Source organism: Calonectris borealis, chromosome 5 (genome assembly GCF_964195595.1).
Source record: "Calonectris borealis chromosome 5, bCalBor7.hap1.2, whole genome shotgun sequence".
NCBI classification, from domain to species: domain Eukaryota; kingdom Metazoa; phylum Chordata; class Aves; order Procellariiformes; family Procellariidae; genus Calonectris; species Calonectris borealis.
This window is the reverse complement of record NC_134316.1, coordinates 47,647,756-47,672,780: the sequence shown is the minus strand read 5'-3', so window position 1 is coordinate 47,672,780 and position 25,025 is coordinate 47,647,756. Positions and strand designations below refer to the sequence as shown.

The 25,025-nt window shown below is 47.9% G+C and overlaps 2 protein-coding genes across 13 annotated transcripts in view; both read left to right on the top strand.

Moving 5' to 3' along the window:
* The window catches only part of ALKBH3 (alkB homolog 3, alpha-ketoglutarate dependent dioxygenase), a 30,935-nt gene extending 15,813 nt beyond the window's left edge, over positions 1-15,122 (top strand). For 3 of the 12 annotated variants that reach the window (XR_012673988.1, XR_012673979.1, XR_012673987.1), the window contains 4 exons: positions 4,521-4,619; positions 5,159-9,153; positions 9,839-14,315; positions 14,663-15,122. Coding sequence is in view for 1 of the 12 variants with exons in the window: in XM_075152357.1 (XP_075008458.1) it covers positions 4,521-4,619; positions 5,159-5,251 (192 nt within the window). In the remaining 11 variants the exon portion in view is untranslated. Of the gene's footprint in view, positions 1-4,520; positions 4,620-5,158; positions 9,208-9,838; positions 14,316-14,662 lie in introns of those variants that run through there. The other 9 variants (XR_012673983.1, XR_012673986.1, XR_012673984.1 and 6 more) reach the window with 9 other exon arrangements.
* A 4,173-nt stretch (positions 15,123-19,295) lies between these two features.
* On the top strand, positions 19,296-20,668 carry C5H11orf96 (chromosome 5 C11orf96 homolog). Its single transcript, XM_075152534.1, has one exon. The coding sequence runs from the start codon at positions 19,929-19,931 to the stop codon at positions 20,289-20,291; it is 363 nt and encodes a 120-aa protein (XP_075008635.1). The 5' UTR covers positions 19,296-19,928; the 3' UTR covers positions 20,292-20,668.
* The last annotated feature ends 4,357 nt before the right edge of the window (positions 20,669-25,025 follow it).

Here is a 25,025-nt window from a genome sequence, read left to right as displayed (position 1 = left end):
CTGACTGTAGCCTTTGAAAATAATTTTGCATCATTTGTATGTATAACTGCATTATTAGTTATACATTCTTCTACAGGATGTTTCCATTTACTTTTCCTTACAATAGAAGATGCTTCCATACTATCCAGAACCCATTTCCTCCTACTATCTCAATAAACTTGCCTGAGACTTAAGAAACAAACTTAGGTCATTTATATAGATTTATACTAGATCTTTTCTTTTTCTTACCTTTTTGATTTTGGTACCATTTTAAGAAAAAAACCTTGATGGAGTCCTGGAATACATACAGATTTTATATTCACAGCTTCCCATCAACTCATGCTGAGCTTTTCTCACTTATTAACTGTAGTTACTTGAATTAAGAATAAAAAAAAAGTTTCAGCCAGTGTACTTGGACAGTGTAAAGCTTGGATTGTATTAAATGTGCAACTGAAGATTATGAAAATTCTAATATACTAAGATGCAGAACAGTTGCTTTACTAGACCTGTTCTTGGAAGCAGCTGGTTTTGCAATACGTATATAGGGTTACGAAGTGACCATATAAAAGTTACCTGATGCGTTTCTTTCCATGTTTTTTATCAGTATTTTTAAAAAGTCTTTTCCTCCTTAGATGTCAAGAATAAATTTCCTTCATAAACTCCTTGACCTGTGAAACTCAACTGAGTTTTCTTTATATCTAACATCAGCTCTAGAGATAAAAGTTCTGAAATGAGATTTGGTGGACAGTGTTAGTAACGACATGTAAGACAGTAAAAACTTTTTGTCTAACTTCACCAGCTCTGCAAAACCAATTGACATAAAAATCTCTTTTTCTAAGTGAAACTAAGCTCAGAGATGTCCCATTTAAAACAGAAAGTAACTGCTGCTTTTACATACTGACTTTTCTAAGCCAAAAGGATGTTTTCTCCCAAATCATTTATCTTAGAAGAATACCTTTTTAATCAAGATTGTCGTGGTTTAACCCTAGCCAGCAACTAAGCACTACACAGCCATTTGCTCACTCCCCCCACGTGGGATGGAGGAGAGAATCGGAAAAAAGGTAAAACTCGTGGGTTGAGATAAAGGCAACTTAATAGGACAAAAAAGGAAGACAATAATAATAAGTGATAAAAGAATATCCAAAACAAGTGACGCACAATGCAATTGCTCACCACCCACTGACCGATGCCCAGGCAGTTCCCAAGCAGCGGCCACGCCCCCCTGGCCAGCTCCCCCCAGTTTTTTTTCTTCAGCATGACGTCATATGGTGTGGAATATCCCTTTGGCCAGTTGGGTCAGCTGTCCTGGCTGTGTCTCCTTCCCCTTCTTGTGCAGCCCCAGCCTCCTCGCTGGCGCGGCACTATGAGAAGGGGAAAAGTCCTTGACTTCGTGTACGCACTGCTCAGCAACAACTAAAACATCAGTGTGTTATCAACATTATCCTCATCCTAAATGCAAAACACAGCGCTATACCGGCTACTAGGAAGAAAATTAACTCTATCGCAGCCGAAACCAGGACAAAGATGAGCAAGAGATAAAAATAAGTCCACTGTTGTCCATCCACAAAGTGAAATGATGTAATCCTGTGAAATAGAAAACAGCCATGCAATGGTATTTCTCTGCTTTTCATCAGCAGTCATGTTTATAATACCTATTTTTGAAATGTTTTCCTTGTTTCCTCTGAAGTGTAAGAAAACGTTTTTGGTATTACACCTTACTTTTAATAGAGCAAGATAAATGCCTAATAATTCTAGAAGCTTAAAAATATGTTTTGCATTTTCCTTACAAAGTATACATATTACAGGTGATTGTGAGTACCTTCAGCACTCGCTGATTCCAGAGGTTTAGTGAGCTTAATTAATCACTGGCACAGCCTCAGGCCCTTAGGTATCCCCAAGAAATGCACAAATCCAGAATTGCCAGCCAGTGCTGCCGGTATTAAATAGCCTTGTTCTCTCACACTGCGACTTCCAGTCCCAGACATGAACAGAAAGTGGCAAAGGTGTGAATATATAGTCCATTATATCAAGTGATGTTTTTTATTATTGGGAATTGATTTGATCCCAACCAAGCTCTTCTGCATTTTAGAGGATTTGCAGTCTTCTTTCTATCTGCATCTTTTTTTATACTGCCCCCTCCCCCAGTTGTTCTTTCAAAAATCGGATTGTGTTTTAAGTCCAAGACATCGTTTTCCTAGTAGTTGAGACATTACCTCATTATTTCGAGCTTTCCAGCAAGCCATGAACTTTAAAAAGACAAACATGCATCAAGTTGGGCCACGGCAGAATTAAGCTTCAAGGAAGTTAGTTAAGATTTTTGAAAATGTGAATTTTTGTAAAAGCAGTAAAATGTGTTGGATGAGAGCTGTTGGATCTTTTTAATGGATCTCAAAAGACTATGTCTGCCTTTTTATGACCCGTTAATGTTTTCTTCTAACTGTCGGGTCTGTACAGAGCCCTGTTAGTTTTCCTGAATAACGCAGTGTACAGCTGAAGCCTGGAGGTCTTGGAACGTTTGTTTCTGTTTCAGAAGCGGGGGACTTCTGTCAGTGTGAGGTAACTCTACCTGCGCCTCAAGCTGGGTTAAATCTTACTGTGATAATTCCATTTTCCAAGTCTTAGTTGTCCTGTACTGTTTCCAGCTTCTTTGTGATCTTCTTCCGTTACAAGTGACATAAGTTGTGACCTCTCATATCTCTTCCTCCTCTCCCCGCCCCCCCCAAAAAAAGTACAGTTTCGTTTTACATGACAAATGTGACAAATGCCACTCTGGTAGTAACAGGTTTTGTTGAGTCCATAGGAATTGCTGCCTTCAGCTGGGTCTGAAATAATTGAGCATTGCCTCCTCCTAAACACTCAGCAAGTGTGATTTTAGGAGTCCACCAACCATTATAAGAAACTGGAAGAGAAGATAGTGCCTAACTAATTAAAAAAATAAAAAATCTGAAGCATTTGTTCAGCAACTGTCTGAGATGTATGGACCCTTACCGTCCCTTACCGTCATCCTTCAGAAGCTCAGACCTGGCCTTTGTAGTAATTGTGTATTTCTGGCTTTTCTTTCAAGAACAAATAACTGATTTGGTGATCTCTTTGGAAAAAAGCCAGTATCTCTGCTTCTAATACAAATACGCATTCAGGCTATCTGTTTGCTGTATGCAGTATACTCAGAACAAGGTTAACCCTGTACTGGTACAACGTACAATGGCTGAGAACCTGTCATACTCTTTTTTCAGTGGAGGATATTTATTATCCACTTTACACTTTCAAGCTATCTATGGCTTTCTGGAACTTAAAAATAAAAGACCTCTTGAGTCCTCTCCCTTTCAACACGAATTAAAATATTTCTCTAACTCCCCCTCTCTCTGAAATAACCCCTGTATTTTGCAGGTGATTTCTTCTCTGAAACTTCCCTGAATTTCTCATTTCAGAGAGTTGCTTTCCACTCTTCCTAGACATCTTGCAAAGTTGGCAATAGAGATCTATAAAAGGCAAAATATATGCTGCCATTCTGTATTTGGGGGAAATCCTGGTTTTCCTATTCACATTTCAGTATTAATGAAATAATCAAAGTGCCAGCACTAAGTAGGTAAGATGTTAAATGGAAGTTGTTCAAGTTTTGCAGCAATTATTTCTGCAGCTGCTGAAGGCTAAAATCAGAAGATATTAAAGGAGTACATAGAGTGTTACAGTACCTGCCCGTGTGGCATTCTGGAAGATAGATCATGTCAGGCATAGTATGATTTCATGAGGAGGTTACTGTCGTGATTGACAGAGAGAACTGTGTTGGCATAATAGACTTCCCTGAGCAATTTGACTTAGCAGTGTATTCGTCTGATTTAAAATTGGAAGGGATAGTGCAAAGCAATGGAGTTGCTATTCCCACCGATGTGGCATGTGTGAGACTAATACTGCGGTGTTACTACGTCCGGTTGTTGTATTTGTGCTTTAAAAAAGTTAACAGAAGTTTGCAAACTGTTTGTCTTCTAGTGTAGCACTCTGTTTTGCCTAATGATGATAAAGTTTAAGACAACTTGTTTTACAAGGTACTATAGGAAAATGAGATTTTTTTGTGTAGGAGAAGTTCTTCGTCTAGCAGATAATACTATATCAACTTGTAATGTCCAAAACAAGACAAATTCAGAATAGAAGGAAGATGTGTATTTTTGATGAAGTAGTCAAGCTTTGGAATCAGGGTGGCTGTTGCAGAATGTCTCCACGCAGAACTGTTTATTTCAAGAGCGGATGTTTCCAAAAGGTTCGCAGTCTCACTCCAGAATTTTGCACTAGGTGTAGGAACTGATTATTGAACTTTACCTGTGTTGTACAGGCAGCGAGATGCAAGGGCTTCTTTCATCCTTAAAATGCTCGGCTCCTGAACTGTTTATGAAATGTGGTAACAGAGGGGTTTAGTTAGACTTCTTGATCTTGTAAGAGCTTCCTTTCCTCCTCTCCTCTCCCAGCTTTTTAAGCTCTGCTGTAGAGGACTGGTTTTCTACCAAATGCACGTTCCCGCTTCTTCAGTGTCTAATGTTTCTTTTTAGGAAGAGAATGGAGACTATACTTACGTAGAAAGACTAAGAATTCCACTTGACCACGGGACTCTGCTGATGATGGAAGGAGCTACCCAGGAGGATTGGCAGGTGAGAACTCCTTGACACCGTTTGTGTGCTTTACTTGCAATGCAGTTTTCTAAAAACGCACGAGGCACTTCCATAAGGGTATGGGACGTTCTGCTTCCAATGACACGATTGTTTCCCAGCGCACTAATACTGCTTTCTGCCTCAGAATTTCAAAGCACCCGCAGAAACAATGGGTTTTCTTTCAACTGCGAAGTGATGTAATAGGAATCAGCTCAGATGTTCCAGCATTAAAGTTCGGCAGTGAAGGTTGCAGCCTGCTGCTGAAAGAGCAAAATCAATTTAGGAACTTGGAATATAAAAAAGTTGCAACTTAATTTAACAAGTCTAGAGTAATCTACAAAGACCTTTTGTTTTCAGTGGCCCTGAGCAGTCAGAACATGAGTTCTAAATGTTTAATAAATGTTAATAAAAAGCCATCACAGGAAATGAAGGTTTTTCTACATTTTTTGATTACCTGTATTTTAAATACACAAGCTCATGCTTTTTTTTTTCCCTCCCTCCTTCCCCCCCCCCCCCCCCCCCCCAAATGCCACTTACAGCATCGAGTGCCTAAGGAATATCATTCTAGAGATGCACGGATAAACCTGACCTTTAGGATCATTTATCCAGAACCTGATGGAGTTTGGAAGTGAAGAGGCACTTTGGGCATTGTTGGATATAAACCCACAGCAGATCCAGAGCCTCAGATTGCTACAGATTTAAAGGAAGCCTTACAGGAACAGAGTTCTGTGAAATATCTGATGGGGAAAAGAATCGATGTTACAAAGATCTTTGACAATCAGAAGCTGCCTGTGTTGTGTGTACAGTGCTGTTTTGTTTTCAGAAATGATATGCTATTAGATGATACTAAATCACAGGCTTTAAGTTTGTGAAAAAACAATGATCGTTCCTAAAAGAACACAAAGCACATGAAAGAACTGAGAGGTACCGACTGGAGCAGAAAGATGCAGTGAGCAATTATTTTTGCACCTTCTTTTGCCTGCCCTTTCCCCCCAAGTAGTGATCTGTGTTCTAAGTAACGACAAGACAGGATTCTTCTATGTGAAGCCAGCTGCATGCGTGCTGTGTGTACGGAAATGAGAAGGCTGCACTTCATGATGATCTCTTGAGTATTGCTCACTTCACCAAGGGCTAGTGCATTTATTTGTAGGTTGCAAAGTCTTTTCCAATGAAGCAATCAGTTTCATTATTCATATAACTGCTTGAATTATACTAGTGTCTAGTAGAACAGAGGGTCAAGGCTCCCTTCTCCTATGCACCCTGTGGTCAGACTTTATCCTAACTGTTTATCCATGTAGTCAAGACAAAGGCAAGCAACAGAGACGCCTTAGCCACGAGCCTTATCAGCCAGGTCGAAGCTGCCCATTGCGCAAGTATTAACAGTCCTCCATCCTTGCTGGCTTAAAACGGTTACCTCTGTGTCATAGGCAGGAAAATAGGTACAAAGAGATGAAAAACATTACTTTCAGAATTTGCTAATTCTTAGTTTCTTTTTTGTGTTTCTTTTTAGCACAACTAAGTTGTGGCTTCCAGTGATTTCAGGTGGGATGGGAACTGTGAGCATCTCTAAAAATCAGGCTAGTGCTGCCAAATTTGATACCCAGAAGAACTGGCCCAAAGATTTGGACCCAGATTATTACAATCACAATGTAAGTCAGTTGCAAAGCTACACTAAGTAGAGTGTAGTAGCACCAGGTGCAGCACTCCTCTGGTGCTGCTGCTCCTAGGTCAATGCGTATCGCATTAAAGAATATTACCTGGAGGGTTATCTCTTGAACCTCTGCTGTTACAGAGAAGCAGTCGGCAGCTCAGACCTGATTCCAGGTTGACTTGCTGGAATTCTTCCAGTTTGCCTGCCCTAGGTACGTCTCAGTGTTGGTAGGAACCAGCGAGCTGATGACTGCTGTCTGGATGTTAAGTCAGGTATGCTGCCTACGTGGTTAAGTTCTCACTGCAGCTAAAAGGCATCCGTTGTACTGGATCAAAACATAGGTTTGGAATGTTTTCACTTTCTGCCTGAAGTAGGATCTGAGCGTGGGTAAATACTCTATGCCTTGTAACACATTAACGTTGTTAAGCAAGCTAGCGTCCCTTTTCAGTGTGAGAATAAGTTGGTGTTCAGAAAACATCTTTTCTTAGCCAGCATTTGCTGTAGTTTAAAATTCTTATTTGATGAGAGCAGTCAAGTTATTAATACTCAATTATGCCTATGTTTTAATGTTATTGGTGACCTAAAGGACAGACTGCTGAGCCATTTCGGTCCCCGTGCTCTGAAATTGGGCAGAATCATTTTCTTTGTATATCAGACAACTCTAGAAGCAGCTTCTCTATGTAAAGCACCATACTGCTTCTGAAACAGCTTATTCTTCTAAAATGAATGAATGGTATTAGAAAACTTACTTTGTTATCTAATAATGTCTTCACTTTCATCCCAGTTTGTACAGAAATAACGTTTTTGGAGCGTATTTAATGTGAATTCCTTGCATTTGAATCTAAGATCTGGGCTCTCTGATGCATCTCCTGAGAATTGGTGTTGACGGAGGCAGACGCTTACTTCCACGTTTACTTTCTGTGGGTAGCTGGAGGTTTGTGCACATCCCCGTCTGTGTGCCCAGGTTTGGCAGTCCCGACAGAGAGTGGTTTTCCTTAACCAAGGGGCAGTGCTAACTTCTCCAGGCAACACTTCAGCCTTTATCAGTTCATAGAAGCTACATTTATTTACACTGTGTTAAGAGCAGTCATGCTGCAAGAGAGAGTAGGAGATGGGGACTAGAGGGAAACATTTAAACCCCTAAACCTCAGCCTATGGAAATTGCAACTCATTTGAATTCAGTGAAGCTAGGACACATAACTGATGTGGGGCCCTGGAGACTGATACTGTGTGGAAGAACAGTTTTTCACTTACTTTCTCGGCTTCAATTTATAATGTTAGCAAATTGTGGTTTAGTTTCTTTACTTCCTTTGATCTGGGAGAAGAACAAGGTTTCCTCCGCAGCAATAAAATGATTTATAAGAGAAATGCTGCATCCCACAGAGCTTTCTTGGGGCGATACCCTTTTGTTGCAGGTGTCTGCTATGTTCTGCTCTCTCTCATGCGTCGACTGTGCTGCTGCTTATATCCAAATCCGGTGGAGAGTGGAGAGAAGGCACATGGCATCGTTCCTCCCCCTGTCCTGAGCGCCCTGGCTGCAAGGGGAACAGTTGGCATAGAGGTCAAGTTTCTTTGTCAGCTGGGAACTTGTGGGTCCTTCCTTCCTCCCCCCACCTCCTCCCAAAAAAGTCACCTAGCCAGGTGGCAGCAGATTGCAGCCGGGACAGCAGGAAATGGCTGAGAGCAGAGGAGATTCCAGCCCACATCTCCTCAGGAGAGCTTTCTGCAGGGACATTTTTCCTGTAGGTAGAAATTTGTTCCTGAATGCTGCAAACACTTTTATAGTTCTCAAAACGTACCTGTGCAAAAGCGAGATTTAAAAAGCCTTGAGCCTGGTGGTGTTCTCATGGCACCTAAAGATTTTTCACTAGAGACCAGGGCAACCTGAACATTTTTTAGTGCTAGTATTCAGCTGTTTCTGCTGTTGGAGTCAAGTGCAGAGGGTAATGTATTTAGAATGATAAATATATAGTTAGGTTCCATTCTTTGACTTAGAGATAGCTGGAGGAACCTTTCCCCTAGTTATATGGATTTGAAAACAATATTTCTAAAAATGCTACCCGAAAGATTTATTTTCCAGTTATAAGGCTTTCTTCCTTCCCAGGACTGTTTTGACAGTGCAATATTCCCAGCCAACAGCTTTTTGAAAAAAGGTTTAAACTCGGAATTAATGACATTAATTTAAAATAAAATATATTGTTTATCTGAAAACAAAGGTTTATATGGACACAAAGAATTCGGGGACGGGTGGGTGCCTGGGGGTTTTGGTTTTGCTGTTATCACCAGACTCACCAATCTAAGCATGGAATAGTCCATCCATACGAGGTAGTGGAGCAGATGCTAAGAGGTGCTTTGCCTACAGAGCACTTCAGAATTTTGTTTTCCATATTCCCTGTATTCTTCCTGTGTATCTCAAACTGCCTCTTGTAGCCTTTTCCTTTCCCCCCTCTCACTCCCATTGTCATTTGTTCATATTTATCTCTGGTTACCTCTCATATGCTCCCTGCTGCAGGTGTGATGATTTTTTTTTTTTTTGTAGAAGATATAAACTGTGGGTTTACCTTTTTCCTGTTTCTTCATTCTGAAATGTTATTTTTCAGCAAAGTATGTGTGTCTCTTCCAAGAAAAGCTGAAAAACTGCATTCCTCAAAACTGTTCATTGTCTGTGGCTTTCAAACAGATTGAGTCTACTAGTTACCCCAGTTAAGATTCCCTTTTCCAAAATAGCTGTCACCTTTTCCAAAATATAATGGCCCTCAGGCTTGATGATAAGGAGCAAATGAATGGAAGCTGTCTTTGGTACGGATGGATGGTGGCCTGCCACCCCGAGGGAACGTGCAGGACGGAGCTGTTCTGAAAAAAGGGCGTCTGGTTCCGTCAACAGTATGTAACCATTCATTTATTTAACACCTATAAACAATAACATTATTAATTAACCATACTGGTGTCAAGAATTGCTCTGTCTCCATGCTACTTGCAATAATCATTTAATCACAGAATACTTGAATATTCAAGCACAAACTCTTGATGAGGTTAGAGTATATCTGATTGAGTGCTACGCGGTTGGGCCGCACCAGGTTGATCTGAGCTCATGCCATTTAAAATCAGTAGCAAAGTTCTGTCATTTCTCTGCTGTATTTCTTTTTGGGTTTTTTTTTAGGAAAAAAAACCCTTTTTAGGATTTTCAGTTTTGATTAGCTTTAAAGCCATAGATAATTTTATTCTCCGTGTCAGATTAAGTCTAGCTATATATTTTCCACTGATGGGCTTAGTATAGCTACATATAGTAATTTATAGCTACAATAGTAATGTAGAAGGAGACGGGGTGCCAGGAGGGGGTTAAGAAACCAGAATTTTCATATCATAGTGCTGGCAAAGTACAGAAGACTGTTCTTCTGGGGCTTGGGATAGAAGAGGTATGATGGGTGCTGCGAATCCATAATGCCTCCTTCTCAAGTGCTGCTACTATTGACTTAGCTAAAAAGCATTTAACACCCACTTGGCCTTTTCTGGTCATAAACCTTTTCAGAGTGGATGTGAAATCTGCCTCACTATGTTTGGTTTCCAGAGTGCTTCTTTTTCCATCCTCGAGGTTTCCATAGCAACCTGGGCCATTTGTTTAAATTGGAGCTCACCGGCCTGTCCTCCCTGCACCTAACTTCTGCTGAGATCTTGCAGGTACCACCTCCTCTTCTTGGCATGCCTGAGGGTGACTTGTAAGGGTTATAAGGGGCTCCGCGGCGGCTGGCTATAAGGGTGCTGGCCCTTCCCAGAGGGCCATTCACTCAGCAAGGTGACAGATGTGTGCTTTCTCCCCTGTTGTCCTATCTGAGTTACCTCGTTCTTCTTCTGTGTAATGTTCAGTACGGCTTTGTGGAGTTACTCAAGCTCCCTTGAAGAACAGGTTAGCTGGCAGGTCTTTGGCAGCTCACGCTGGGAAGGCATGTCTCAGGAGAGCTAGGAGGCCTTGTTTTAAGTCAAGAAAGTGGGGACGATACTGAAGAATTTTAACCAGAATAAGGAGCGAGGAGGTCTATCGCATGGCCTCCGACGTTTGGTTTAGGTTCCCCAATGTTCTGATCTTTCAGGAGGTTTTGCTGGCTGAGCAAGACTTAGAGCAGAGTCTTCACATCACAGGGCATCGTCCAGGCAGACGGTGCTCGCTGGATCCAGAGTGATGCTCAGCCGAAAGTTGTTTCTGCCGACAGCTGCGTGTGCAGCATTTGCCGTTCACGTGAGGGTGTTGGTGACGCTGTCTCCAGTCCCGTGATGGAGACACCACACAGACCCACGCTGAAGCGTGGGTGATGTTGCAGCTGATCTCCGAGTTACCTCTGCCCCGAGCACGTGTTTCCAGCGATGCCCTTGCAGCAGGGCAGGCTGCCATGCAACCCTGCCGTGGCTGGCCCTGGGAGGTAGGCTGGCCGAGCACCATCCCTTAAAGCGGAAAAGAGAAAAAACAGGCCACCTGGCAGAAGCCACAGGCTAGAAAGAGCCGCAGCGTTGCATGGCACAGGGGAGTCATGCTGTGACTCGTTGCTGGCCATCGGGTCCTCGTCATCGTTAGGGAGGGCTGCGGGAGGAATTCTTGCCCTGAAGAGCTTATGATTCAGAGAGCAAAAGATGAAGCAGGCGTGAACAGAGACATGACTTGCCAGAGGGCTTACTGGCCTAGACATACAACCTGCAATCCCAGTTTGGTGCCCAGTTTGTTAGGCTGCAGAGCTTACATGGTTCCCAGTATCCCCCCTCCCCACGTCCTGCTTTCTGGAGGCAGATCTGTGCCAGATTTCTGCACTGTAAATTAAAATAGGAAATTAAATAGGAGCAAAGGCGGGCTGGACCTTCCTTCTAATTCATACCAGAGTAGAAGCTCCCATCTTAACCACTAAAAAAATCCAAGCTGAGGAAATAACAGCTGGAGCCCAACACACTCTCACACTCATATGTTCTCCTGTCCTACCCTCCCCCCCCTCAATATTTACAGGCTAACAAGCTGTTTGACGAATGTTTCTGAGGAGGAAACAGCCTGCCCGGCACGGTATGCCTTCATCGAAATAGCTGGGGGGGCTTGGAAAGGAGGGGGGCCACAAGGCGGACGCTTCTTGATTATTTGAGAGAAGCAAGTGGGAGTGATGGAAGAGGGATTTGAAATTGCCCGGTGGTGGTGTTTTCTGTCAGGAAGCGTTGGGTGGCTGCAGGCTCCCTGGGTTACAGGGCTGGGGTGCAGCACCGGTACCCGCTCGCCGCCTCCGGCGGGCACATCAGTAGGAAAGTTTCTGACAAACTGCGCGTAGGGCAAAATTTGCCCTTACCTGCGCTTCCCCAGCAGCGACGAAGCCTTCCCAGCTTGCGCCAGAGAAGAGGTTGCTTCCCTGAGACAGGCTGACGAGCCAGCACGGAGAAATCCCCGCAGGCCTCAGGGCAAGGAGAGCGACGGAGCGAGGCACTGCCGGGCGCAGGGCACGGCATCTTGGTGCTGCAGCAGCCACAGGTAGAATAAAATGGCCTGAGCGTTGGCTGCTTCTCTGTGACAGCTCTGTGTTTTGCACTTCTCTTTGGTCGCCCCATCAGTTAACTCCCGGCTTCGCTTCCCTTGCAGAGACCAAAGTGGCTCTGTTTTATCTTAGAAAAGCTTCTTCCCGGTGTCACAAAGATCATTCCTCAGCTTTGGGTGCTATGGGCTTTCATCTGACAGGGATGGGGTCACGCTTTTTTCCTTTCTGCTCGTCAGCATTAGTGCCACACTGGATCCCCTCCTCGAGGCAGGGCTTCGGTTGCTGGAAGCAGTGTCACTCGCCTATTTACTGATGTGGTTGTAGTAATTTTTGTCTAAAGTCCCCGAAAAGGTTTAGAGACTGAGTAAAAAACAGTCAGCAGGATTTGGTTACTTGAAGTCTGATAGTTCATTGTCAAGAAACTTCTGTTTTAATCTCTAGACTACAGTTGATTTCTTTCTTGATTACTTACAAATAGGCTTAAAAAGAGAGGAAAAAAGGAAATTTATTCTGCTAAAATACTTGGGTGCTCTGCAGTGTTTTTAGCTGCAGAAGAAAGTGGAAGATAAAATCCTTCAGAAGTGCCAAGATCCTATTTGTGGCACCGACTTAAGATTTTTAATCTCGACTCACATCAGGAAGGTTTCCCTTTTGCCTGACCCCCAAAGCAGCCAGAGCCTTTGTGGCCCTGCTGTGGCCAGCCCTCCCTCGCTAGTTTTGTGGTTCGTGGTCAGTTTTGTCCAAGAGAGGATAGGAAAAGTCTCAGAAAAAATTCAATTTCTTCAGCTCTTGCAAAAATCGGCAGTTGGGTACAGAAGAGAAACCAAGACGAGCGTCCCAGGCTCAGACAGCTGTGTGTTACGCTGGGCCCCCGACGAGGAGCGGGCGAATCCTCCTCTCCTCGCTGCCTTTCCAATGGCATTTCTGCTCCCGCAGCTGGCACGAGGCTGCGAGGCCGCACAGCCCGCGTGAGCCCAGCACCGTCCCGGCCACCAGCTCGGCACGGACCATGCGGAGGGACAGAAACTGCTGGCATTCATCAGCAAAGTCCTCCCCTGCAAACGCAAAGGTATTTTTTTCCCAAAACTTTTTATTTATTTTGTGGGGGAAAAACATTTTTTCAAGCTTTTCAGCCCGAGAAAGGATGTATTTTATTAATTACAAAAGGTATTATTGAAATAGAAATCCTAATTTCTGCACTGCTTAATTGATAGGATCACAGTAACGACTCAACATAGTAGTACCTCGACAGTTAAAGCTGTGGAAGCTTAGAGGTTAATTTTGCTCCAAGGGGCACCAACTTGTACCAGCAGGAATATACAAAGCAATCAGTCTCTTAATTTGTTAAAAGTACAGTTTCATTCTTCAAGCAGCTGAGGTTTCTGCAATCACTGCTCTCCAGTTGTCTAAACCGCACTCTTATCTTGTATCCTCGTAGCACCATGTCCTGATACGTCAGTAACAGCGCTGGGAAAAGCTGCCATCCCTTCTGACGCCCGTCAGGCCAAACAAGGGAAATTTAACGTCGCCGTTTCCATCAGGGAACATTTTGCAGCTCTCTTCGAAAACAAACAGTTTTATTACTACATTTATTATTGCTGGTGTGATGACAGCCAAATGCTGTTATCCTGTGACATGCTACTGAAACACTGACTTCTCACTTCAGCTATCGCTTTACAATTAAAACAATTCAATACAGAGAATAATATATTTCTGTGAGGAGCATTAATACATTCAAACATTTTAGTCAGCGTGTTGTCCTAGTGGCAGTGGGCAGAAGCTTTATGGGATTTATTGCAGCTATAAAAAGTCAGGCAAGACTGAAAGTAAGGTATTTGAGGGCATAAGAGCTTTGAATTAACCATGCTGTGTCAGGAGCTCCTCGCCTATCACCGAGTGTTTGTCACGACGTACGGTCACGCTGTGGGTGCACCCTCGCCTTGCAGCTCTCTTGAAGGAAGAGGACGCGCTCCCAGACCTCCTGACAGGCTGGCAGGAGAAACGAGGTTTGAAGAGGGCTGAATGCCGCGTACCCTGCAGGCAGCGTGCCGTACGGCCCCCTGCCAGGTTCTCCATCCTGGTCGTCAACCCCAGACTCTGTCCCTCGCTCTTGTGACTCCAGCCGTGGTTCTGCCCTTGCCCGGCCCGCTGTGCCTCCTGCTCCCTCCTGTCTCGACCTTCGCTGCACTCCTGCCTTCGGCTGGCTCCCCTGCTTCTGGGGGTTCCTCATCTCATCTCATCCTTCCTACCAAACCTGACTTCGAGCGTTATCGTCTTCATTTTAAAGCGGCCTGACTGCCCTTGGCCAAGTCACAGCAGCGCTCTTCTCACGCGCCTCGCGGGGAAGCTGAAGCGTGGGTTTCGGTGACTTACGTCATTTATATTTTATAAAGATATGTATAGATTATATAGCTATACTTCATGGAAGTAGCGATGCTCAGAGGTCCTGTGGCTAACACTGCCGATGGAATACCTTCTCCTCCGGGCCGGCTCCCAGCCGTGAGAGGCGCCGGCGGGGCCGGTGAACACCTCCCCGTCCCGCTGCTGGTGAGCAGGGCTGGGCCGGTGGGCGCGGGCGCGCGCGGGTGTTGCTGAACTAGTGGCTGTGGCTGAGGGGGAGAGAGCGGGAGACGCGGCTGAGGACAGGGAAGAGGAGGAGCCGGGTTTCGGGGACGGGCTGGGGACGGGAGGACCGTGCTGTGAAGCGCTCTGTAAAAGAAAAAGTTGGAATCGCCAACTTAGCTGAATTTAATTTTTAAACAGACTACTTTAGGTTGACTTAGAGGGAAATGTTTCAGCTAAAGTGGCCAAGTCTCTATAAAAAGGAGACAAACTTTTCTCTTAAAAAGTTATTTTGTCTAGAGAAGTATCTTAAAACCTCCATGTGTGGCAAGGTGGCACCGTTTCTGTGGCAGATTGCCTGGGGAGATGTAAAAATCCTTCCACGCACCTGTAACTCATGAATCGAGCACATCCATTTCGAAGCACCCCTCAGAGAACTTGCCCATCCTAGCAGCTCCCTGGTCGGGAGCTCCACGTCGGCAAGAGCTTCCTCGTGGAAAGAGCCTGTAGAAATAATTTTTCAGAAGCTGCCTGCCAACATCCCAGCAGGGACCTGAGCCTCCCAGTGCCGCTCACTGGTGCCTTGCTGGACGTACCTGCTCTCCGAGATACGGTGAGCGCCGTAGGGGAGTCTCCTCACGCCTTATTGCCTAAGGCTTCTGCCTCGCCTCACGCTGCAGGGGACAAAATCGGGGTGTGAGGGAGAGCCCTGGCCCGCGGGAGGCCGGGGTCGGGGTGTGCTGCAGAACAAGCCCCATCTTCCCTTTGCCTACAGAGATTTCCAATCCTGCAGCTAAATCCCTGCGGAGACCTGCCCGCTGCAGCGGGGAGAAGTGCTGATCCCTCACCTGCGCTGCCGGCTGCCGGGCTCCCCTCGGCTGCCACCGAGTGCTGCCAGGTAGGATGTCCCTCGGCATGGCCCGGGGAACGCCAGGCTGCTGTCTTCAGGAAAATGTTCCAAGGGACACGTCAAGCATTTAAAACGCTGGCTGCGTGTTGCTCTGTCGGCTGCCCGACTGTGAGCGTGCGGGGGTGTGATCCTTACTCTAGGACTACCCTCGGGCAGGCAGCTGCTGGGGCCGCCTTTGCTTTTATTTTTTTTTTTTTTAAAGGAAAAAAAAAATGTTAAAAGGCTGCTGAAGTCCCGGCTAGAAACACTGGAAAGGAAGATAAAGAATATCCAACTAAATACGTAAGGAAAGGGATAGGGCAACCTTGAGTGTATAGCCCTTGCAAGTAATTAGTCAAACAATTCCCTGGGGTAAATGCATTCGCGTGTGCTTGAGAGCGGCTTGGCTGCTGCGTTCAGCTGCGCTTGGTGGTGCTGCTATTTTCTTAGGATCGTTAGAAAGTACCAACTGTTTGCTTTTTTCCAGGCGGCAGACTCAGAGTGGGTTTCAACTGGGCCTTGCTGAGTAACGTAGGTTCCGCCGTCAGAAAGGTACAATTTCAAGTTCAAATCAAATGTGTGTGTGCACACAGGAAAAGATGCGAAGAGTTATCTTCTGCTTTCAGAAGCAGCTTGTATCGATTGCCTCTTTATTTTGTCCTTTCCTATTTGTAAGCCAGTATCTGTTAGGTGGCAGTCAGCTGAATGCTTTTATTATTATTTTTAAAAACGGTTGTTTCAGGATGTGAACTACGCTGGAGAAGGAACTGCAACTCCCTCCCACTTCCTCATGGAAATGAATTCACGGAGCGGAACGCTGAGGGATGATGTGCACGAGGCGCTGTGTTGCGGCTGGCAGAGCACGGGGCGTGACTGGAAACGCTGCCGGGCAGGACGGCGAGAGGCAGGTTTTACTCTCGCGCGTGTTTTGGGAGGAGATTGGAAAACCGGCTGCTGGGGGTGGGCTGCAGGCATCCCGCTCACCCCGCCGACGCGCGAGGGAGCCCTGACAACTCCAGCGTCGGGGTTACGGCACCGCTCCATTTCGGTGTTCAGGGGTTTCACTGGGATTGCCTAGCCAGAGGTGGTTCCTCTGGAAGCCGTGGCCTTTGGAAAGTTTCTTTTTCTACGGAAAGAGGTGGATTTCTCTCTCCTTCTCTCTCTCCTCTTCTCACTCTTTCCTTCCCCTTCGGTGGCATTCAGTCGGATAGCCAGCAAGAGGAATACTAACGGATAGGCTATGTGTGTATTTCCTACAATCGCATTGTTAAATGAGTGACCTGATGACACAAACCGATTTCCATGGTGCTGTTTCAGCAGCGTTAGCTGTTCCTCCTCCTATGAAACTGGCATTTTAACTTCCCAAGGCCCCACAGCTGTCGAGTGGGTATTTTATGTAAAACGTGCAGCATTTGAAACATTCCCAGCCCCGGGTAAAGGTCCCCTGCAGCCCCTGCGCAGTGCCCTGGCGTACGACGTGACTTCAGCCCTGTACTATGCAGGAAAGAAATCCGCTCAGATGATCCACGCGGCAGAGACTTTCTGTAATCTATACCATGAGGTCACATTTCAATACCGGGAGCAATCGAGATTAAAGTCATGATTTAAACCACTAGAGTAAATATAGTTTTTACATTAGCACATTGCAGACCTAACTTGGGAGATTATGTCACAGGATATTTTTTCTGAATTGTCTCAAATAAAATCTTAAGGCCTCCCCGTTATTACCATGGTGATGGTTGCTCCAACTCAGCATTGAAATTTCCCAGAGCATTTTATAATCAGAACTGTGAGGGAATTAAATGGTCACTCTACCTGAAGCAAAACCAGTTTGCCCTCATACTGAACTTTCTGTATGAAACCAGACGGGCAGTTTGGACTGGGGATGCCTGTGTGGAATTTCAGATACCAAGTCAACCGGCCTTTTTTTCTGCAGAGCCTTGGATCCTCTTATGTTAAGGCTGTCGCTAGAGCAGATTAAATTTACCTTGCTTCATATGAATGTGAGATGCTTTTCTCCACTGCCAGAACAAGGCTGCCAGAACCCACAGCTTGCTTCTGCAGGATAGACAAGCTCAGCCCCAGGAGCCCAAACTCTTCTGCAGACTCATCCTCTCGGAGGGCTGCGCTGAGGAAACAGTTCGGCCCTCGCCGCGCTGCAGGACCAAGTTGTCAGGAATAAAAACTGTTGTAAATGGGGCGCTGGGAGAGGGAGTCGTCGTCCTGCAGCAAGGGCCTTATGGGCTAAATTTAGCCATTAAAATCAACAGTAAAAAACACAGCCTTCTCCAAGCTGGAATGATTCAATTTGACCAAACAGAAAATTGTTCCCTTATTAAGCGAATTGTATCTCCCAACACAAAGGCTTCAAACTGAACCTGGCCCTAAAGCTGCCCTGGGGAGCCAAGGAGCCGAGAGATTGCAGCCAGGTGCTTCAGAAAGCCGAGGCTCTTAATGTCTCTTTTACCCTGGCACGAGGCAAAGCAGCCAGCCTTCTGGAAAGACGCTAGCAAGTGCCTCCGGTCCCCTCTCTCCCAAAGCTGTATCCTTGTGTTGGTTTATCCCGTTGGAGACAGGGCTGTAATTACAATGGTTTGTTTCCAGTGCAGGTCCTGAAACATCGCCAGTGCTAAGGCAGTCCGAAACAAGGGGGGACCAGTCCCGAGCCTTACTGAAAGACGAAGTTGAGACTTTCTGACGGTGAACTCCCAAAAGCAAGTCCTTTTCTGTGTGCCGGACTGTGGCACAGGACGCGTGTGCTGTATGTAAGCTTCTGTTTTTTCTCAGGGCACTTGCCTACCTCTGCCCAAAGAACATGTTTTACGGCGAAATGCAATAAACTCAAGCTAGCTGCAGATGTGCTAGCTTGGGCACAGGACCCAGGGCTGCTGGGGTAAGCGCAGATCTCTCTGTGGCTGGTGCTGGAGGGGCCCCGGGTAGCTCTACACTGCGCTGCTGTGCCGCGTGCGCAGGCCGAGCACGGGGGTACTGACTGCTCGGCAAGCCGCGGGGGCCCTGAGTGCACTCTCCCTGTCCCCTCGCCAGCACAGAGCAGGATTCCCGATGCCGTTGCTAAGCCTCTGCTTCCTTCCCGCTTCCTAACCAAGCTTCAAAAATATCCTCGAGTGGGTGAAGCTATACTGGAGAATGTCTTTATGGGAATAGTCTAACATTAGCCCTGAAGAGGGGACAGACTAACCATTTCAGGCTCTTCCTCCCTCCCTCGTGCTTTTATACTCCGCTTCCTTCTACCTCCTTTCCTATTCCTATCGTATGTTTTTCTTATGCTGTTGGGTTTTTCCATTCGCTGAGACTCCTTGGCACGCACAGCTTTAAAGCGTGGTCCCAGCCGTCACTAATTTGCAAGCTTTTGTTTCAGCTCAGTAATACTTGTACGTATGGCGGGTTTTGTCTGAGGATCCGATTCTGCATCATACCAAAGCAGTATTACAGAGCCCTCAGGGGAATGGAAAATTTTAGGATCCCTTTTAAAAGGAAAAAACTGGAGTCACACTGAAGCAGATGTTTAAACTACGTTAGAGGTGGCAGAATTGGGAATGAGATCCCAGTGTCTTGAGTCCTGCTTAACCCTCTGTTGCTGATGGTTTCTTGCCTGGGACCGTCCCCTGTGATCCCTGTAGTTTACAATCTGGGTCACTGTAGCATTACAGGATTCGGATTTGGGCTGGCCTCGGGGTTTCCTTGGACCATGTGTATGTTACTCTGACGGTAGTGATCCCTGCTGAAACCCCCTTAGTATTCTTTTACAGCCATAGAAATCGTGGTATTGATTTAAAAAGCTGCCAGGCGAGATGTAGAAAACTGAACTAAGGGCTGTGGCTCTCCGGGATGCAGCGAGGCCTCAGTAACCCGCCCCGCGGGGCAGGGGGGGGTGCCCTGGGGAGAGAGGGCCGGGGGAGGGCAGCCTCGGGGCCGCCGGTCGGGCGGGGAGAGGGGCCGGGAAGGGGCGACGGGACCGAGCGCGAAGCCTCGGCAGGCACAGCGGCGAGGCTCCCCCGTCCTGGGCCCTGCACCCCCCCGCACCGAGGGGCCGCGGCGGGCGGGGAGAGCGGGGGCGGTGACAGCGGTGGCGGGGAGACGTCAGGCGGAGGGGAAGCGCCCGGCAGGCTGCAAGTGGGCTCCGCTGCCGTCTGAGCATGCTCCCGCGGGGGCAGCGCCGGCATATATAACGGCGCGGCGCCGGCAGCAGCGGCAGCGGCTCCGCTGAGGCGGTGGGACGCACTGCACCGCGCTCCGCACCGCTCTCTACGGCAAGGTACCGCACTGCTCCGGGCAGCACCGCTCCGTACTGCCCGGTACCGCACCTCTCCGGACACCAGCGCTGCGTACTGCCCGGTACCGCACCGCTTCGGGCAGCACCGCTCCGTTCTGCCTGGTACCGCACCGCTTCGGGCAGCACCGCTCCGGGCAGCGCCGCTCCGTTCTGCCCGGTACCGCACCGCTCCGGACAGCAGCGCTCCGCCCCGCCCCGCACTGCCCGGTACCGCACCGCTCCGGACCGCCCCGTACTGCCCGGTACCGCACCGCTCCGGGCAGCAGCGCTCCGCAGCGTCCCGCACTTCTCCGCGGCGTCCGCCCCCGCCCGGCCGCGGCTACCCGCCGGAGCCCCGGCGCCCGGCACGGCCGAAGCAGCGCGCCCCGCTCCGCCGGCCCCGGCCCCCGCGGCGGGCGCTCCCGCGGGCGGCAGGATGGCCGCGAAGCCGGCCGAGCTGATGGGCGTTTGCTCCAGCTACCAGGCGGTGATGCCCCACTTCGTCTGCGTGGCCGAGGAGTTCCCCCCGCCCGCCCGCCCCGCCAAGGCCCCCAAGGGCAAGCTGCGGCGGCCGCGGCAGTCGCGCTTCAAGACGCAGCCGGTGACTTTCGACGAGATCCAGGAGGTGGAGGAGGAGGGGGTGTCCCCCATGGAGGAGGAGAAGGCCAAGAAGTCCTTCCTGCAGTCGCTGGAGTGCCTGCGGCGGAGCACCCAGAACCTCAGCCTCCAGCGGGACCGCCTCGGCAGCTGCCGCCTCCGCAACAGCCTCGACTCCAGCGACTCGGACTCGGCCCTCTGAGGGCGGCGGGACCCGGTGGGAGCCGGCCCGGCCCGGCGGGAGCGTCCCCGGCGGCGGCGGGGACTGGGCTGCAGCGAGCCGCCGGCCGAGGAGCGCCCGCGGCGGGCAGCCGGGTCGGGATGTTTTCTAAGAAAGCGCTTGTACCTTCGTTTCTATTTGATTGTATGAAACTCTCCGATTGAAAGACAAAAAAAAAAAAAAAAAAAATCTTTTCTATTCGTTAGAAGAAATGAGCTGTTTTAGATGCATTGAGCTGCTGGACTTTATATTTATTTTTGCATTTAAACTGTTGACTGCATTAATTTAATATGTTTCTACCTGAATGTCTGTTATTATTTCCATAAAAGAGTAATAAAATCTGATATATTTGCACAGTACATATCGGACTGTCCTTATTTCAGGGGTCTAACTGTCCTCTTTCGGCTTCCTTGACCCCTTTGAAGGCTAAAGCGATTTAAAGGCAGTCGACAGCTAATGCAGAAGCAGTAGTGCTTTCCTCAGGGATGCTGCTCGGAGAGATTTTGCAATCCGTACTGCCAGGTACACACTAATGGAACAACGGCCAAGTTAGACTGATTGTAGGCAACTTTATTTGCTTGTTTGAGGTCTTTGTGTTAACCTGAATTGATGTTTAAGGAGTGTTTATAACTGGTTGTGTCTGAGAACCTTAATGCAAGTGGGCAAGCCTAGTGCGTTCACAGAAGTGCATATGTACTTTCTGTTCTCATCCAAGTTGTTTTTGCCTCTTCTCCCCTTCCCTTTCCGACCCATAAACTGTGTAGTGCTGCAGAGATGTTTGGTAGTTGGATAGAATGCTGTTTAATTTACTAGAGCAAGCGGTACTATGTGGACGTTTCCTGGAATTGAAAAGCAAGGGTATTTTGGTGTGGTATAGGAGTGAAGTTACGTGGGGCTTCTCTGTGTGCCTGTGCGGGCATGTGTAAGGTTTTGTAAGATTTTTCTCTGTCCATGTATGTGCCAAGGAGCATCTGAAGCTCCCTGCGGAAGGAAGAGCAAAGTCCTGGACTGGGAATCTTTTCCTTGTATTTTCTCCATTCTCTTGAAACATTCCTATGCTAATGGTGCAATCCCATGGGAGCATCTTCCTTTAAGGCAAGCCTCAGGCAGCTGAATCTTCCCAGTTATTAGGTATTATTAGGATAATGAGCTGTAGCCTCTAACTAACATTTCTGTTGTAAGATTTTCTGGGGAGTTACAGCTTTTCTTACGTCCTGGCTTAAAGTGCGATCATACTGATAAATAGGGATAAAGAGCACGCTGTGAGCTTATTGGGAGAGGGAAGGGCTGGGCCAGAGGAAAAAGACGAACGTGATGCAGATGGAGAACAGGGTGCCTAGTTAGAGCTGGCAACCACGGACGTGCACCCGCTGGGCACTGAAGTACAGCAGATGACCTGCGCGAGTGGCCCGGTGGCTCCGGGCACAACCAAAGCCTGTCTCTCTCTCTAGCTTAAAGCTGAGGAAAATCAGGAGCGGGGGGCTTGGTTTTGGACAGGTCCTTCTCCAACTTCCATAAGTACAGGAGGAGTTTTAAAAAATGCCTTGCAGTAGGAGAGCCAGCTGACCTCCAGCACCAGGGGAGGGTCGTGCACACAATTCAGCAGGTAAGGAAACAGGTCTGGGCTCTGACCCGACCTCCTTGTAAAAAAGCATTTAAACCACCCCGCCTGGCCCCCTCCACACAGTCTCTGAAACAGCTTGTCTCCCTTTGCCGTTAGACCCCGATGGCTGCTTTCTGTGTAGGCGCAGTATATACACAACACCTACGTACAAGGCAAAGAAACTTGACCTCCAGAACAGCTTTCGGCCAGGCAAACTGGACTCGGTAAGAAATAATCAGTTACTAACAGCTGGGCTAATTTTCCTCAACAAATTCCTAATGCTGTTACAAATCTGGGAGTTTTGAGTTGGTGGAAGGGTTTGAAACGTCTATGGGAACTCTACAGCCGTGTGCCTAAATCTTGGATAATGTTCACAGAGGGCTAATGAGCTCCGTAAGGTTTTACGGCATCCAGAGGTTGTACAGCATCCTCCCCACACTGCAGGTTTCAGACTACTTTTCAGTCTTGCTTTGCTTTCAGCTCTGCTACAAATCCCCGTGATACACAAAGCGTGTGGTAGCTTCGAGGGGCTGTGAGCGCACAATCCTCTTCCCTGCTCACCACTTCTGTTTAGCAGCTGGGATTAATAGCAGGCCATTTACCATCGCCCTTCCCATCCCTGCTTTAGCAGCGTGCAGCTGTGCTGCCATCATGCAGGAGGCACAGGAGGCTGCGCTGCGCCAGCCAGCAGCAGAGCATCGGGTACCCGCTTCCCGTAAGGGGGAAAATAGCCGTAGTCCCGTTTCTGTTTCAAGAGACAAATGTGGATGTCAACACAGAGGGTTTGAGGATCTGTTGTAGCATGATGTTTGAGAAAAAGCCATATTCCAGTGGTTAGGCCGAATAAGTAATTGTCTTTTCAACTGTTCTTTGTTAACATTTTTGTGCTCCATCTCAAAGGGAATAACATGGGAGATGCCAGTGCTAAAGATAGGCTAGCGTTTATCTTCCAAACAGTTACAATCGAGGCACAAGAGTGAAAAGCCAGGGTGGTTTAGCTCTGTCCTGGAGAGGCCCTCCTGAAGGCAGCTGGAAAAATAAACCTCCCTCCCAGTCTTCCTGTGCTGCTAATTTTGAAGGTTTCTCTTGCAATGGTTTTTAGCATCACGGATATCTCTACTTTAAGGATGGTAGGAAGACCTATTAAATTCACTTTACTGAGGGTAATGACTACATCAAAGGGTTTTGAGTCTGTCACCCACTACCCAGGCTTGAGGTGTGGGCTGTACGTTTCCCTTCAGCAATTCACAACGTAAAGGCATCCAGCAGATGCCACTTACGGTGATGCTCAGGATGGCAGCGAGTAGGCACGAGCATCCCACGTCTGCGCAGGAAGGAGCTGGGAGCCAAACGCTCCCGGCAGGATGGGTCTCAGGGCGGCGGGGAGACTGAGCACCCTGGCGTGCCTTCAGCCCTATTTCTCCAAATCACAGGAAATTGCACAGCAGAATCGGTCTTTAATAGGATCTGTGTTTTATTCTCGTATAGCTTCGTGTGTAAATCATCCTGTCCTCTGCGGCGAGAGGAGTGCCCGGTGGGGTGAGTAAAAGCTTGAACTTGAAAGCAATTCTTCTATTCTCTTCCTGTTTTGTGTCCAGTCCCCTTCAAGCTCGTCAGCATTTTTCCCCTGTGCTCGTGTTGCAATGCTGCGTTAGTGTAAAGCTCCTCGTGCTGGTGTGGTGGATCTGTACCTCCGCGCCTTACGTTGGCCTGACAGCCTAGAGGGGGTCCGAATGGTGCAGTATCGTTGCTCTCCCGGCATCAGGAAAAAAAAAATCCTCTCTGTGCATCTTATGGACAAGCTTTTTCTGCTTCTTTTCCCAAACATCTTAGTTAAATTTGACTCAGTAATTCACGGAGGATTTCTGGTTGCAGTTTAGTGCTCACCTCAAGGGGCTGAGGACAGTCTCCTCTCCTAACTGTGTGTGCACCATTTCTGCTGCGGGATGACTTCTCTCATCTCTGGGTTTCCAGTGACTCACTGGGGACACTTCAGAGTGGAGCTGCTATCAGGAACGAATATGAGAAGGCGCTTGTTATTCCTGCAGGTTTCTGTGCCGGGATCCCAAGAATGCGCTTGCTTTAGGAGCTGGTTGATGATGAGACGACTCCTGACCCTCACCGGTGCTGTGGCTCTGATCCTGCAGGAGCGCGGCGGACGGGCTGCGGGGCACTGCCCCGGGTAAGAACCACCACGTGGCTGTTGCTGTCTAACATCCAAAGTCACAGCGGAGCCGTGGGACAAAGCACAAACCGAGGCATCTATTTAATTGTCAGGCTGACAGCGAACAAATTGCCATGTGAGGGGGGCCGACGGAGGAGCTCTAGCAAATCTGGTTGCTGTGCTTTTTCAAATGTTAGCAGTGCCGGCGGTTTGCTGGCTGCCCTCTGAGGGGTCGTAGCTCCCCGGCAGCGTTAGCAGAGCACAGTGCGTGCGTGGCCCTCAGCCCCCGCGGCCCTCGGTCTTGGGTGTGGGCTGTTGGAGCCAGCAGCGGAGAGGAGATCGGCACGGTTCTCCAGGCTGCACCTAGCCTTCTTTGAACCTCAGCTCCCGTGGCAGGGCTCAGCCCCAGCTGTCTTGTGTACATGTGCAAGATGCGCATGGGGCTTGCATTTCGGGGGGGGGGGAAAACACCTCGGGGAGGTGCAGAGAGCCTGAACTCCCGGAGCAGAGCTCAGGCTGCCTGTGCAGTGAGGCATTGGTGCCCTGGGTTTGCGGTTTAGCTCCTCACAGCCATCTTAAACAGAGTGTGCAAGCTGTGCGCAGTGCTTCAGCAAGCCTGGCTCCAAACTTCAGGGGTATTTTTTAAGCTGTAAAGATGCAAGATTACATCCTGAGCAGAAAATCGTCAGGTGTTCAGTAATAACACATGCAAGGGGAGCTCACCTTCTCCTGAAGTAGGAGGCCGTTGCACAGCATGGGGAGGTTGCCCGCTCAACCCTGCAGGCTTCATCAAGAAGTAGTACGTGGTCTTTCACTTCCAATTGAGCAGCCACCTGAACGCAGGGGGAATTAATTAATTGTGGGAATGAATTAATTCCCGAACGGCACCTCATCACACATACACACGTGTTTGTCCCTGTGCCTGGTCTGTCTAGGCTAGAGTGAGCAC

Bases quoted from the DNA above. Each gene is read 5' to 3' on its own strand.
- C5H11orf96 (XM_075152534.1), top strand. From the start codon at position 19,929: ATGGCCGCGAAGCCGGCCGAGCTGATGGGCGTTTGCTCCAGCTACCAG.